Genomic DNA, 16,153 nt, shown 5'->3' with positions numbered 1-16,153 from the left:
ATAGTGTTCCGAACTAACGCTAAATATAATTTTATTGTTATTGTTATTGCACCTATGATGTTTTTCCGTGCAATTGTACGTGAATTGGATCTTTTATTGCGTTGATATAAATACAAAAATCCATTGTTTCATCTAAAAATACCACACATCCATGTCATCCAAAATGTCATTTTACTTGGAGGCATATCGCAAACGTTTTCACCGACAATGAATAAACAATAACAGCATCGGTATGTTCGGTCCATCGACATACAAAGTGCAAAAATATTTTGATACGAAAAATGCATTGAGCGAACAACATTTTACATAGGAATGTTCTATTTAGATTTAGGTTTTACGAACTCTTCCGTCAGTTGCATACATCACTACAAATTTCAAATGACCATTTCCTGTTGCAAGACACGTTTCCGCTCGCGATTTATAAAGCAGTAGTGCTGAAACGTTTTTCATAGTTGTGTACGTATCCTGAAGTCACTGCTACTAAAATATCAATACTGCACAGTCTGATGCTAAAAATCGAGGTAAATTTTCTATTCAAATCGTGACATTTTCAATGCAATGTAGTTTAATTTAAATTTATGTAGATGGGGGTAATTTTACCTTCTTGAATATATGTAAATATAAACGTTTTTATGTTGCAAAATGATGAACCTTTTTTAATGCAAAAATCGCATAGCCGTTTTATAATATTCATTATTAATAAACCTTTAATTTATTTTTCTATATTTTGCTTTATTAAATTTTTACGAACTATGCAAATTAAACTCTTAAAATATTTGAATAATTTTACATAATATTTTATTTGTGAAAAATTCCAAGTAATAAAATTATAATTTAATAAACGCACAAAATAATTTTAATTATTAAAATTAAATTAATATAAAATTTTCCAACTGTTTAAATTATTTACATTTTAACATTTATTATTAAATCTGCTCTACACACCCTAACCCCCTTACAGTTACTTTTAACGCAGTCCTCCATTTCTCCCTAGAAGACGTAATAACAAAAGTGATATTAACTTTTTTTATTCTCTTTTTTATTTTCTCTATTTTCCTTAATATGTTTATATTTTGTACGCTCCGCAAAACTTCTGTCTCCCCCGTTTTTTATATTTGCTTCTATTTGTTTTTACATATTTTCTGCACGACAAAAATTCATTCACATTTTTATAATGTGTGTAATATAATATTTGTTATTAAAAGTTTAACAACCGACATAAGTATTCAAAAACCCTTGATGTTAAAATTATAATTTTGAATCGACATTTTATGTTTAATTAGCGTGCTCCAATCGTCCATTTTACGTGTACAATGCACCAATCGCATTCAAAATTCATAACGAGACTTCCTACTATGTGCAAACTAATCAGTGTTGTTTAAATTGGAAGAGAGCAAATTGGCAATACCATTATTTATTAACATAATCGTTACGATAAATTTTGGACTCTGTCAACGTTTCAATTATTATTGCAAATAAGCAATAATTCAAATTATTCTCGGGAGTTGCAACGTATGCAATTAGTATTTATCAGTGTAAAAAACTGGTCTAATTGGACCAATTTTATAATGACTATCACTCAAACTGAGCACCAATTAAATTTATTCCAGCTGAGTATTTTAATTGATTTATTGTTTTTTTCTGTTTAATTAAGGCACTTTTATTAAATCTCTTTCATTGCTAGTAGACAATTATGGTTTCGAAGTGATGTTAATACTTTTAATTGGATTAATTTAATTGCTACTGTGATAAATACCACGTAATTAACAAAAACAACATCATAAATATTTCAATACCAACACATCAGTTAATTATTTTCTAGAATATTTTAATGCGCACAACGGAATTATTCATTTCATTACTGTATTAATAATAAATTGTTTAAAAAATTGCTTTAAAATGCCACATTTCAATTATGCGTCTGATAGAATATAAACTGAATCGAAACAGACAACGATAGATTTATTTGTTGGAATGAAACATAAACACATAGAGAAATTTATTCAGCCCTAATGCAAGTAAATTAGATCTGTTTATATAAGCTGGATGCGACGTGAATGCTGCGCCAGTACTTCTCTTTTGATATTTGAGTAAATTTATTTCGTGGAATTGACAAAGTTTCCATTTACTAAAAACCGAGAAGGAGATGTTGATTACCGCAGGGACTTTCGTCGATGTGGATCATTTTTCAAAGTATTTATGCTGAATAAGCAGCAGTTTATATGTCTATATTTCATCCAGAGCGAGGCATGCGATGTGCATAAGAAGGATCCGATGAAATATGCCTTTTTAAATATTCACCGGTGCCGCATTTTAAAATCCGGTGATTGATACGGAATATTTTATTAAAGAATGTACGACGTTATAGGTCAGTTGGCGCCAATAAAGAGATTTTTTTCTGTGTGTGACACAACACGCGAAAAACTCTTTAATATATGTGCACATGTACAGTGTGATCCATTTAAAATATAAACACCCTTGAAATTTTTTTGTTTCTCAATTTAATGAAACGAAGCTTAAAAAGATGAACAACAATGAGTTATATAACATAAAAATACTTTTTTATGAAACACAAATTATTATCAATTGATATATATTTCCATAAACCACTTTGTACCACTTTGTACTTATTAATATGTAATATTTTTTATGAAATTTAGTATTTAAAAAATGCCCAGTACAATGGAGAATTTATTTTTTCATAAAAAATGCCTTAATCTAATTTTGTCATATTTGGACTGCGAAAAATATTGAAATGATATGGAAACCAATTTTTATGCCATCCTTAGATTGATCTTGTGATCCTTTATTTAATTGTTCATTAAAAGAGAGTTATAAATAAACAGTTTCATTTTAAATGGACCACTCTATATGTACGTTTCGAGAAAAAGTTATTGGAAATATATTATTTAACACGTTTCATGTTATTAACGTTTTATGCATTCATAATGCTTTTATATTCTTTATATGTTTATATTCAGTTCGATGATCACATTATTATTTCATTAGTAATATTTTGTATTAATTTTCCAGTATTTGAATTGAGTATTTTATCTGTATTGTTTGGAATTACAATGCTCAGGCTTGTTAATTATTGTTAATTATATTTATCTGTAATATAATGTACGTTATTAAATTCATTATTGGTTGTACTGTTTTTACTTTTAAAAAATTCTTTTAGATTGTTCAGGTTTTTATTAAAAATAAATTATTGAAAATGTACATTTTGTTTGTTTATTCTAATTCTTTAATGCTTTATTTTCACGTTATTAAAAAATCAAAAACAAATCCAACTGTTTAAAAAATGGCGAATGCTCAAAAGAAAAATGTTTTGTAATGATGTATTCGAATATAACAAAATATTTAAAATCAATTTAAGAAAACATCACTGTCATATTTTTATTATTATGTTTATGACCATGATTATCAATCACTGTGACTGTGAATATAATTATTACCACGAGTATAATTATGACTATGCATAGAATTATAATTATGATTATGACAAAATTGTCATTAGGGTTATGTTTTTGTATATAATTGTGATTATGGCTGTGCAGCTGTTAAGCGAGCAAAATTAAGATCAGTGTTACTGTGTTCTTTATTTAAATAAACAAACGTACAGATCCAAAAAAAATTGGCGGAGGCGAAAGAAAAAAATATAAAAATGCTAAAACCGCTGCACAATTATCCGAATCCGGTGCGTAATTTATAATTAAAATTTTATCGCAAAAAGCGTTCCGCGTCCATCAAACTAACATTTCGTTTTCGGCATGTGAACACGCAAAAACACTAATTAAATAACAAATGCTAATTTAATACATTTTCTGCATAACCACCGGAATATACGACTGTGAAATTGCCGCGGAAAGCCCCCATAGTTGCGGCGGTGCCGGTCGAAATGCAATTTTAAAATGCATTTTCCATGACTGCGAAATCCTATCACGCGTGCTCGCATTTCACGAATTCAATTATTAAGATAGTAACATTGTTAACATGATAATGTGTATAAGGCTGTGATGGCGAGGTTTTTTTCGCGACGCACTCGTTTTTAATAGAGTTTAAGAAAACATAGATGGGATAATTAAAATGATAAAAAGTTCTTGTGTTCGAAAACAAAAGGTTGCGCCGGTACGAGTTTTTTCGTGCGTCCATAAAAATTTATTGCGAAACAATCGTAAACAAACAAACTTAATGAGATAGCGAAAAAAAGCATAATTTTATATGCCCGACTGAAGCGACTTTTTACAGAGGAGCTCTCACATATTTTACTTTCGACGAAAAAAAAAAAAAAACAAACAAAAAGCGATAAATACGGTTTGAAGTAGTGTTGCCATTATAAATCAATAAAGCCTTGTCGTCATGAGTTTTGTTACCCCGAGAGTAATGCATAATAAATTTATGGCCTGTATGAAAACATTGTTAGTCGTTTTTACGTATAAAAACGGCCTATCGGAAAAAGAAATATGTAAATATTCAATAGATGCATTAATATTTCATGTCCACTGGAAGCATATTGAACGGAATAGTTTTTTATAGTGAAATATGAGCTTCGCATGTAAGAGCGTATATAGAGGTTGGCTTTTCTGAGTTCTTCTGGTCCTATTCATGCATTATTGAAATTTATGGTGAATTAACTGAATATACATACTCATACATTGAATAAATATTAAACAAAACACATTTTTGTTTTGATTTAACCACGACTAAATAAACGAGGGAGGAACACTTCAACTGAGTGCTCAAAACTATATTATTAAAATTATACTCAGTGATATAAAAAAAAGAACATAGATCCAGTGGTCCAAATTTAACAAAATTTCATGTGTATAATGCATTAATAGAAGACAAACTATTTATTGGATTTTAAGACAAAATATGTAAATAATTACTGCATTAAATTAATCCAGTAACAGTTAGCTAATTATAAAATTCTGATAGGAAAAAGGATGCAAGAACTGCAATTCCCTCGAAGATTTGCCACGCACTCCCTTACACGTGCCTACTTTTTCGAATTATTCGTTACATCACTAAACTTCATCCACATCCCCCATATATCTCTTACCGCGACACGTTTATCGATTTTCCGGTCCGAGATTAACAAGTAACCATACTTTGATTCATTAATTTACGTTGTGTTACGCTCGAGTGTAGCTCCGCGTCCACGTATAAGTAATTAAATTTCAAAGAGACAAGTCAGCGACTCTCCGTGGAAACTCTCACTTTAAATGTTCCAGCGAGTAACTTTTCACCTAATATCTGCTGTATGTTGTGGGCGGCGAAGAGTTAGCTTACGTTTGATACGTTTCATTCGCAAATGAAAATATTAAAGGTTTTGGCAAAATTCGGTTGAAGGCCGCAACTGAAGCCCGGAAAACTTGTTTAAATGTAATTTGGGTTTGTCACAGAATTTTAATGATTAATGAGATCCACTAATTGGATCCCGTTTATTAGATTAAAGTTTTGATTGACTCGTCTTCCGTAAACAAAGGAAAACAAGCTTCGGTATAATTTTGATTTAGTTACGTCCCCGTCCAGTATTTACCATAATGATTTGTAATTCGTGCCCGATGTTTTAAATATAAGACGAACATTGTCTTAGATAACATCTCATATTTATACAGAAAGAATACTCCGGCTTGACCGAGGCGATAAAGTCGTTCACGGAGCCGTCGTGATCAGCAATGCATAACCACGTGTACGCTTAATATTCTCCACAGTTCCTTGCGAATATGAGGAAGTCTTTAGATTTTACTCCCCAGCGATCGACTGTAATGCTCTGATGCACCCCACGGTGTGAATGCGGTGCCTAATTTAATTTCATCTCTGGCCTGGCCCCCCTTCAGTCTGAACGTGGCAAAACGAGAACAAATATGTTATGGAAATATGTCGAGGTACAATAACTACAGTTCCTGGAACTTTGGCAGCTTTTAATTAATTACAATGGAACTCAAACAACTATTCGCTAATTAAATGGCGAGATTTTTGTTGTAGGTTCAGCGCGATGGCATTATTCGAATCGATTCCGATCGACGGGGGGAAAAACAATGAGGTATATTTTGATGCAGATTGTTTTACTAATTAATTATTGCTGTCGGCAGGTATCAATGTGTACATTAAATATAAAAGCATTTATATGACATTTGTTTTACCACTAATGTTTTAACAAAAAAATAACTTATATATTGCTATTGTACTCGCAAATAATAGTCCAAACAATCCACCACTACTCCGTCATTTGTGAAATTCATAGTTTTCCATGACAAAACGCTTTGATTTATAAAAATGAACAATTGTAATATTCTACATTTTATTAGCCATAATATGTTATATTGATTTCCGCTTTTTCCGATTTTCTTTTTATGGCTGGACTCATATAGATTCCACGTTAAAATTTTAAGCCTTTTTTATGTCATACGCACTCACAATAAAAATTAGTCTGTATTTTATTGACTAAGTTTTTATGTGGATACTCGGTCCCCCTTCAGTAAAAATGTCAGAATTAGATTGGCTGATCCCGGTTTACTGGTTTCCCCATAAATATTATTTTAAAATCTTTTACGATTTTGAATGTGCGGATTTACTAAATTCATGCCCGTGTTAAAAACTGTCATAAAGAAATATTCAGACTTATTGATCTCGTGTCACGTGAATTCACAAACAAAGCATTGGAAACGTCAACCGTTTATTTGTATTTTGTTGTGGTTATTCGTAATGAAAATATCATATTTATACGTTTTATTATTAATTATGCGTTATTATTTATGCGTTTGAATAGAGTCACATAATAAAAATGTCGTGAAGACTGAAAAGATTCTGTATAATATAGTTTATTGAAAAGATAATTAATATTCGAGAATTCTAATCATAAGAGATCCCCACCGAATGAAAAATCCAATTTGCATTTTTTATTATATTAATTTCAGCGGGAAAGAAATTTTCCGCACCGGTGGTCTATTTAAAACTCATTCAATTTCGAATACGCAATGTCAATTTTCATAAAAATCAATCAGTCGAATTTCGTGCGAAATATTCTCAGGAATCCTTTATGTGTCTCAACCGAATCGTTACAAAATAAATTCAAAGACATTTTATATGCAAAATGTCAAGGAATATATTGTCTTACTATTTGAAGTCGGAGACGTAAAAATTGGTAGCCTTAAGACATTCGTCTCGCATAGTAAAAGCTCTTTATACAAGGAGGACTCAAGCATATTGAGTTTCACAGCTGTAAAATTTGTATCTTACCTTTTAGTATTATATTAAGAACAAAAGTCTACTAAGATTTTGATTGCTTTAATATACTCAGTGACAAAGAAATTGCAACACCAAGAAGGGGGTGTACAAATTTAATATTGCTTTGGCAAAACATGGATGTTACAGCAAGGAGTAAACGATTAAAATTTGGAAACAAAATTGAAAGATTTCAGATTTTTAATAATTTAGTTAATTACGTGTTTGTCTATCGATGTTATCTAAACATTCCCCAACAGGTCTTGGCATTGATTCAATGGTCGATAACATGTATGTTTTACCAAAAGTATATTAAATTTGAACACCCCCTTTTTGGTGTTACAATTTCTTTGTCATTTATACCTTACATGTTCGTGTCACTTTGTTAGGATCAAAAAAGTTCCGGGTTACTTTTACTTTGTTAAATAACAAATTTCATAGGGGGAGAAATTTATATCGTTTAATATAAGTGCAGATTATATTGTGACGAAAATCCTAATCTGATTTAATATTAGAAGGTTTTATGTCTGCCAACACGAGGCCTAGTTTTTTATGACCAGAGAGGTTTTATGTCAGTCGGTCAACATAAAACTAGATAAACAAGGGCTACTTATAAATCCAGTAATATATAAGCGTATTCTGTACTGGTTTTGGATCTGATTGTGGGCTCAGGTTCTTTATTTCAGCTAATGCTTTCTTTTATTAAAAGCCAATAAAATTTATTTTACTGTCGAGTACACTTTAACAGATACACAGAATACAAAATACAACTGTCTGTTTTTTTTTTTTGGTTTCTAATAGCGTTTATTGCTTTAGTTTTTCATTAAGGCCTCCATGCTTGATATTTCAAAAGAACAAAGTAATTGAAATTTGAATATCGTGTAAAGCGAGCGCAATATTTTCATAAAACTGAGTTTCGCCGAACCATTTGTCGAATAAAATGGAACAATGGCGTATGGCTGGTAAATGGCTAGTTATGACATACTACATGGTTTTTGAATTTAGTCATTTAAAGGGGAATCGAACAATATCAAAAGGCTTTATTGCATACATTGTGTTTAAAGATATTCACGTATTCATATAGTAACATTAACAACCACATTCATTTTCATTCATTTGCTGATACATAGATATTTTTATACTGTCATTTTGATAATAAATTTTTCTTAATATAAATATGACGCTGATTAATGTCTACAAAAGAAATCTCTTATTTGACACAAGCATATTGAACTGTACAGATTTAGAACGAACTTTACATCATATTTTATAGAAATAACTTCCAGTGCACATTTTTATAGCTTTAATAAACGATACGTCGTTCGCATCAGTTGTCTGTAATTTGGAATAGACAGATAAGTTATTTAGAGAATTGATAACATAAAAAAGATTTAACGCTTACTAAGTAATAAATAACTATATTCTTTTAGGGTATGTGAATTTTGATATTTCCAACAATTTGTTGTTTACAAATATATATATATTTATATAAAAATAATTTGGATAAATATGTAATCTGTTCCGACAATAAAGTCATGATAAATCTCTTGAGAAGAATATCACAGTAAAATATTACAAAATATACAAAAGTAATAATAATAAGACAGTGAAACAAGAGGATTGTAACGTCGTAGCTTTAGATCAGTTATTTTTAAATTCACTATGATATCTATGAACATATAACGATGTTGTTCTGTCTAGTTCAGTAAAAAAGTCTTTTCTATGTTTTACCTTTGACATGTGTGTTTAGTATTTTTACTTACAAATTCTTTTACTATTTTGTTGATTTGATTTATATTTATATATATTTATATCTAATTCAATTGTCAGAAATAAACATTATATTTTTATTATTAATTTAAAATTAATATGCATTAAAACACTACGAAATTCGTTTTAAAAGAGGTTTTAAGAGAAAAAAAAGTTAAAACATCCTTGGAACTAGAACATTCCTGGCCAACATATCCGAGGAATGAAAGAATGTCTGTAATAATGCAATGTGTGTACACCGCCGGCAATATAGAGTGACCGATTAAGAATACCGAAGGAACAACCTGAAATATTCGAAAACTGCCCCGGCGTAGATAATAGAATCCCGTGCAGGGCGTTTTAAGGACAGTCGTTAGGACAAAACGCCCTCGTTGTGTATAAAGCGAAACGTTAGACACTTCTTTCGTGTCACGAAATGAATTCTAAATTTCTCCACTAGTCCTCCCCCAGGACATTTTGATCTAGCCGGTCGGAACTTCACTCAGTTTTCCTCCACTCCATCATGAATATAAGATTTCATTTTATACTTGGTGTGCCCTGGCTGATGCCGTGGCCACAAAAGGCTATTGTTTTTATTGGGTGAATCATGTGGTGAATTTCAACGACGACGACGTTATTGGTGCGATTTATCAAATGCGACCACTCCATTTCAGCAACGATTTAAAATACATAAGATGTAATCGATTTACCAAAGGGTTGATCAGATACATTGACCATGACAATTAGATGAGACAAGTTGTTAATATCTGTCTTCATTTACATCTGGGGTCTAGTCGAATGGTCTTCTATTATTTAACTTGAATGTTCTCCACTGTTTATTTTCGTTTTCTCATATTTTATAATATTTCTAGGTAATTGACCTCAGTTTCTTTTTGTGACTTTTAACGAGCGTCGCAAAATGTTCTAAATATGTTTGTGACAGATTTATCAATTGGCAATACAAAATATTTCACCATTAAAAGTTTCGAATCCGTTCTTTAAATGAACTTGATGTCTAACATCGGAAAAGTGACTGAATAGAAAAAGTTTCTTGACTAAGTTTATATAAATTCGATTTCCGCATGGGCACGGGACTGATCTGCGGCTAAAGAAATAATAAAAAATGCGACATGAACACACAACAGAAATTTTTTTGCTAAAAGTTGTTCGGGTCGGTCATCCATTAGGAAGTCTGGTCACAGTGGCAGCCAGTTGTCATTATTCCAGTCAGGAAGTGATGTGGCTGGTGTTTTATTTCCGGCGGCCGTCGTCATTAGTGTTCGCACTGCTGTGTCGAATGTGAAATCTGGGAAGTTATTCAATTGCCTTTCCTCCTTCATGACTTTTCAAAGGAATTGTCGACACAAACCCCGCACATACACACACACACACACACACACACACAGAAACGGTGTTCGCGTCTGTCGCTGATGAAGAAATTGTTTTCTTGCCGCCGGTGCTGACGGAATTTATGACTCAATAGGGTGAAATATGTGCGCCCCAAATTGGCGGCTGCCTCATTTTTTAATCAATTATACGGAACTGGATGACATATGAATTCGGAAATGTATTCAGCTGGTTGGATTTAAATTCAAAGCTGTTCTACATGAAAAACACGGCAAATGAGTCGTTTTTGCACTAGGCCATTATTCAGCATTTCTAGTTGTCTAGCAAAAATATCAAAAAATATTAAAATTATTAGTTTATAAGGTGTGAAAATTGATTTGCTTCAACGACAAAACTCAACTGTACGGCGGACGTCTTTTATTGAGCTTCGAAGTTATAAAGTATTCATTTAGTAATACAATTTAAGTAACGATCCATCTAAAAGAACTAAAAATATTCAAAAGCTTTAATGGTATTTCCAGTTTAAATATTTTAAACATTTATGGTGAATAATGCTTCTGTTTTAACTGTTTTTGAATAAATTGTAATAAACAAAAAATACACAGCGGGTTTACAAGCCACTAAATAACAGTGGACGCAGAAAACAAGCACCTGAGTCCGTACAATATTAAAATCCACCAGATATTACAATTCTCCGTTTTGCATTGCAAAATTTATTTCTGCATAAACCTTACAAAACATGCGCCTGCGTTTATTGTAGGTTGTCCGATTAAAAATATTTGTTTAAAATGTTATATACATGTATTAAAAGTGGCTTGCGCATTTCCAACTGCATTTACACATTAATTATTCAATAGAACACCGCGGTGAAATTTAATTTATAATGTTGCTAAGCCTGATTTTTCAATGCACAGTCATGTTCTATTATTCAAATGTGTTTTTCTACTGTAGATTTATAAATTTGAGCCGTCCTCTATTTATTCACGATAATTAATAACCAGTTTTTACCATTGGCAAAATAAATCCTCCGATCCTCTATTTATAGAGTGGCAGTAATCATGCAATTAATTACAAACAGTACCTGCAATATTGAGTTACTATAACTGACATAAACATAAACATAATTAATAAACAAACAAACAATATTAATTAAATTTCATGTAGAAAATAATGGTAGGTGCATATAATTTTTTCGCAATCGGTTTCGACCTAATCAGCGTGAATAAACAAAGCGGCGGAGGTCACATCGAAGACAAATGAAACCGGAAAACTGTGATCCTCTAGGCAGGACTTTTATTGATAACGTCGGTGCAATTGGATCGACCGATGGTATAAACCCGGGGTTTGGCGCAGACGATTTGTCAATCTGTGACTTAAAAAAGGCAGGTGGGTAGATTGTAAACCAAAGGAAACCAAAACCAGCACCGACCTGCATCGTTGTCCTGCGAGACCGGACCCCCAAGGCTGTTGGAGGAGTTGTCGTTGATAAAGGCCTCGGCGGAATTGGTGAAGGTCTGTGGCGAGAGAGTGAGATCGGGACCACTCGACGAGTCGAACAGATCGAATGTGGCCGCGACTGCATCGCTCCCACCTGGAATTCAAAGTGCCCAATGAGATTTAGTGTTCCAATCGGGTCCTGTGTCAGACCCCTGGCCTGCGAATTTATAATAGACAAATACTTTAACCGAATAAAAATGGGTTATTGCTTTGGGATCCTGCTTCTATAGATTTTGCCGGATTTATTCCTTCGTTCGCACGTTTTCCACATTTTACAATGTTGTGCCAAACTCAATGCATTGCCACCATTATAAAATATTCACCCTTTCTATCTTATCTAGACTTTTTTTTCAACTTGCACGACAGTATTTTATGGAAAATGCACGATAAATTTTGTTTTATACATTTAAATTGATTCAAAAAAATTAAAACTGTCCCTAATTTATCAGTAGGGCCCCACAATGTCTGAAATTTGTAATTCACAAGGATAAATTTAGTAATGAAACTTTGATAACACGTCTGACATCAGAATAAAAGCAAAGCAATTTATAGGTGGACTTAATTTATTTGTGGTATGCCAAATTTAAGTACGTAGTTGGAATTTCTCTAGACTATCACATTTACGAGTTTGGATATTTTTATTATTTTCCATTACACCACAATTTATTAAACTTTTATAACCCATTTTTATTTGATTACTTATATAACTCGTGGCCTAAATAATGTTCATAATCTATTTAGATTAAAAACTATATAACTACATAATAATTATAATTTTTAAGTTGTTAATATTTTAATTACATACTGAAAAAACATAAAACATGGTGATAAACAAAATGAAAGATACAATAATGGTTCGTATTTTTTAAATTAAAATTTTGTACAATTTCTTAAATAATTCATATTTTTAAGTTACTGTTACTATTGCAAAAAAATTCACTAAAATTGTGCATCAATAAAATTATAATTCTAGTAATTAATATTTAATATTAAAAGTGAATTTTGGAGTGGAGTGGTAATTACATGAACAGTGCAAAAAAAATCACAAATTATATAAAGTATTTAGTATCCTTAATATATATTGCTAATATTTTGAAATATCAACTGAAAAAAAGTAAAATATATTAGCAACATTGTACATGGAGAAAATACTAAATTTTGTGAATTTGACATTATAAGTTTGAATGGTAATTACATGATTTGATTTACAAACCATTTTACTCAAAAAAAGTTGTTAAAGTTTTAAAATATCTGCTGAAAAAAATAGTAATTCTAACTTATATACAGAGAAAATGATAATTTTGTATATTTAATATCGAAATTATAATATTTTGAAATGATAAAGATATAATTTGTGGTTTAATAAAAGTATTATAATTATTAAAATAATTCTTATACTTCAACAATTAATGTTTAAAAATATATCTGCTGAGAAGGAATAGAAAAATTTAATAACTTATACATAAATTTTGAACATTTAATATCGAAATAAAATTTTAGAACCGTAATTATGTGGTGCAATAAAAGAATCGCAAATTTTTAGACTTAAAAATGTAAAACTGTCCTTATATTTTTTATTGTATATATTAAGAGAGAAATCAAATCAAAATTATAAAGTACTGGTTACACTTGTATGCCATAATTGTCCTTATCTTTAAACAGTTGTTAACGTTTAAAAGTATCTAATGAAATGAAAAAAAAAAAAAAAAAAAATGGGAAACATAGTAACCCAAAAATGATTCACGGTCAAAATGATAAATCTAGTACATTTAATAGCGAAACTGGATTTTGGAATGGTAATTATATGATTCGTGGTGCGATAAAAGAACCACAACCTCCATTATCTTTATGTCTAACATTTTTGTGCCGGTCGTAAAACCTAATAAAGTGCATATTTATGCATAAAATATGAGAAGCGAAATTATTTCCTCTAATTACCCAGGCGTAATAATCATTAATTATTGCGGCAAATAATAACTGGCCACAACCGCGGGTTATGAATATTATTAATAATAAATACGGCCGCTGTTATAATCACGTAGAGCACATAGGATGCAGAGTGCGCTCCCCATTTTACTAGTTTTATCTCGTTGCGTGGAATTTTAACGTTTAGCAAACAACCCTCCATTCGAATTGCACAATAAGCAAAACCTGTTATTGGTTTAGTTAACACTGGGATATTCCGTGATTATATAAAAAAAATACTGTAATACATCATCCCAAATTACATGGATGTCTGTCTGCATAGTGATATTTGTTTAATACATTCAATTTAATACATTGATATATCGCTCGGTTGAATAACAAACAAAAAACGATTTATTAACTGAAATAATTTTAAAACTTGTAACGTACACGAGTGTCCTTGCAATTAATATGGTTTAATAGAAATTTATTTGCATTTTGTCATCATAATGTTTATTAGGTAGCAAAAATAGATAATTATTTTATGATCATTCACATTTTATGTTACGAATTTAATAAACATCAAAGAATTTAATTTTAAAATTCAAATACGTATATGGATAAAATTTTTTAATAAAACGGAATAAATATTTAATAACAAAATTTTAATGTTAAATTAAAAACATATTTTAGTTAAGTTACATTTTCCTAAAATTATATATCTGAATAAAATAATTCAATCAGATGTCGTTTATATTTAAAATTAAATACATATTTATTAGGTCGGAGCAGAGAGACAAAAATCAAAGAAATCTTCGTGGGATCGGGTGAGCAACGCAAATTTCTCATTCTATCGGACAGTACATGTAAATGTATGTTACAACGACATGAATAAATTCAATGATGATCAATGTTGATATAAAAATTGATGAAAATTTTCTAACATATCGAGTTGACGTGTCTGCATTGGAAGACAGTGATACGGGAAATCAATTTGAAACAGACAGTCAAGCTGCTGAAAAAATAAAAAGTATAAATAAATAGACAGACATTTCTAGAAATGCTGCAACGTACTTGTAAATCATCCGAGAATAGAACTATTGTCTTGTTTCTGTGCTAATATTAGACAATCAATTTCGGTAAGACCATTCACGACTTGATCAAAGCGGCCACCATTGGTAGATAAGTAAAAATTTACAAACGCCACCGATTCACGTAAGTACATTTCAAACCACAACATTTCCTTGCCCCATTAAATATGCCCGCACGTCCCGAAATTAATTCCCCGGACCAATTACCCGCCGAACTCGTCCTTTTTGTCTAGAAATCCTCCGGACAAGAGGATAAGCATTCCGTGAAGCAAGTGCAAGAGACGGATGCCGTGATGTATGAGGGCAATTTGGCTCGGACGCGGCCCAACTATGATGGAGTGTTCCCGCGAGTCGTTTCTTGCCGCTGGACGCCCCCGGACCCACGTTCACTTCCTATTCATATCGTAGGGCCTCGGTCGCAAGAGGTGCTTTTTTCTCATGTGTGGCCTAATGCTAAACACGTATGCCGTAAATATTGCAGACGTGAACATACGGCGTCTCAAACAATATGCACTGTGTTTATGGAGTGCAATTTTTGTTGGTTCTCGGAGAGTTACTTGGAAGTTGATAAGATATGCGGACAGATGGCTGGGGCTGTTGAATAATGTAGTTATTTATCATCGACGTGTCAACAAAGATCCATTGGATAAATATATTCTTTCTATTATTATTTTAATATCTAATGACAGTTCAGTTACATCTTTTGTCTTAACGGATTTTTTATTATGTCCGGAACAATTGTTCATAGTTACGTGGCCCTGAATTAATTCCTCCAAACGCTTCGCCACCTTCAAATGTCACATGCCAAAGAAAGTGTATGCTAATTACTTAATTAGCTTAGTTTGTTTAAGAAAAGACAATTTACAAAATAAACTTCTTCCCTAAACAGAAACAGCTTAATTAGATTCAGTTTTAATTGGCAGTCTTATTTACTATTTCTGATGTAGCTCAAATTATACCTATGCAAAGAGTTTGGAGTTATCTTTCAAAATATACCAATGTTTTGTTAAAATTTATTATGTCTGGTAACGTGGGTGTGGTTGATATATTCAGTAAAACCTGAGAGTTTACTAAGCGTAATTTCAGCATTATTCAGCCCACTGGTTCGCATCCACGCAAACTTACTGTACCATTAAAGTGATATATCATTGATAACTAAAACTTTTATATATTAATAATACGAAATTAATTTTTGAACTTAAACCCAAATCGGAAAATCAAATAATTTAGTATGACAAAAACGGTTCCATTTAATATCTCCCGGGGTCGACTCAGCATCGCCGGCTCAACACCATTAAGAAGAAAACGACCATGAAAGCTTTCGATCGCTC

At 31.4% G+C, this 16,153-nt stretch overlaps 1 protein-coding gene across 4 annotated transcripts in view; it reads right to left on the bottom strand.

Moving 5' to 3' along the window:
* Positions 1-16,153, bottom strand: part of LOC109598471 (uncharacterized) — a 209,433-nt gene that overhangs the window by 22,796 nt on the left and 170,484 nt on the right. For all 4 annotated transcript variants that reach the window (XM_049970897.1, XM_049970895.1, XM_049970896.1 and 1 more), the window contains one exon: positions 11,759-11,920. In XM_049970897.1, the coding sequence (XP_049826854.1) occupies positions 11,759-11,920 (162 nt within the window). The remainder of the gene's footprint in view (positions 1-11,758; positions 11,921-16,153) is intronic.

The sequence above is a fragment of the Aethina tumida genome, chromosome 1 (genome assembly GCF_024364675.1).
Source record: "Aethina tumida isolate Nest 87 chromosome 1, icAetTumi1.1, whole genome shotgun sequence".
NCBI classification, from domain to species: Eukaryota; Metazoa; Arthropoda; class Insecta; order Coleoptera; family Nitidulidae; genus Aethina; species Aethina tumida.
This window is presented reverse-complemented; position numbering and strand designations above follow the sequence as displayed.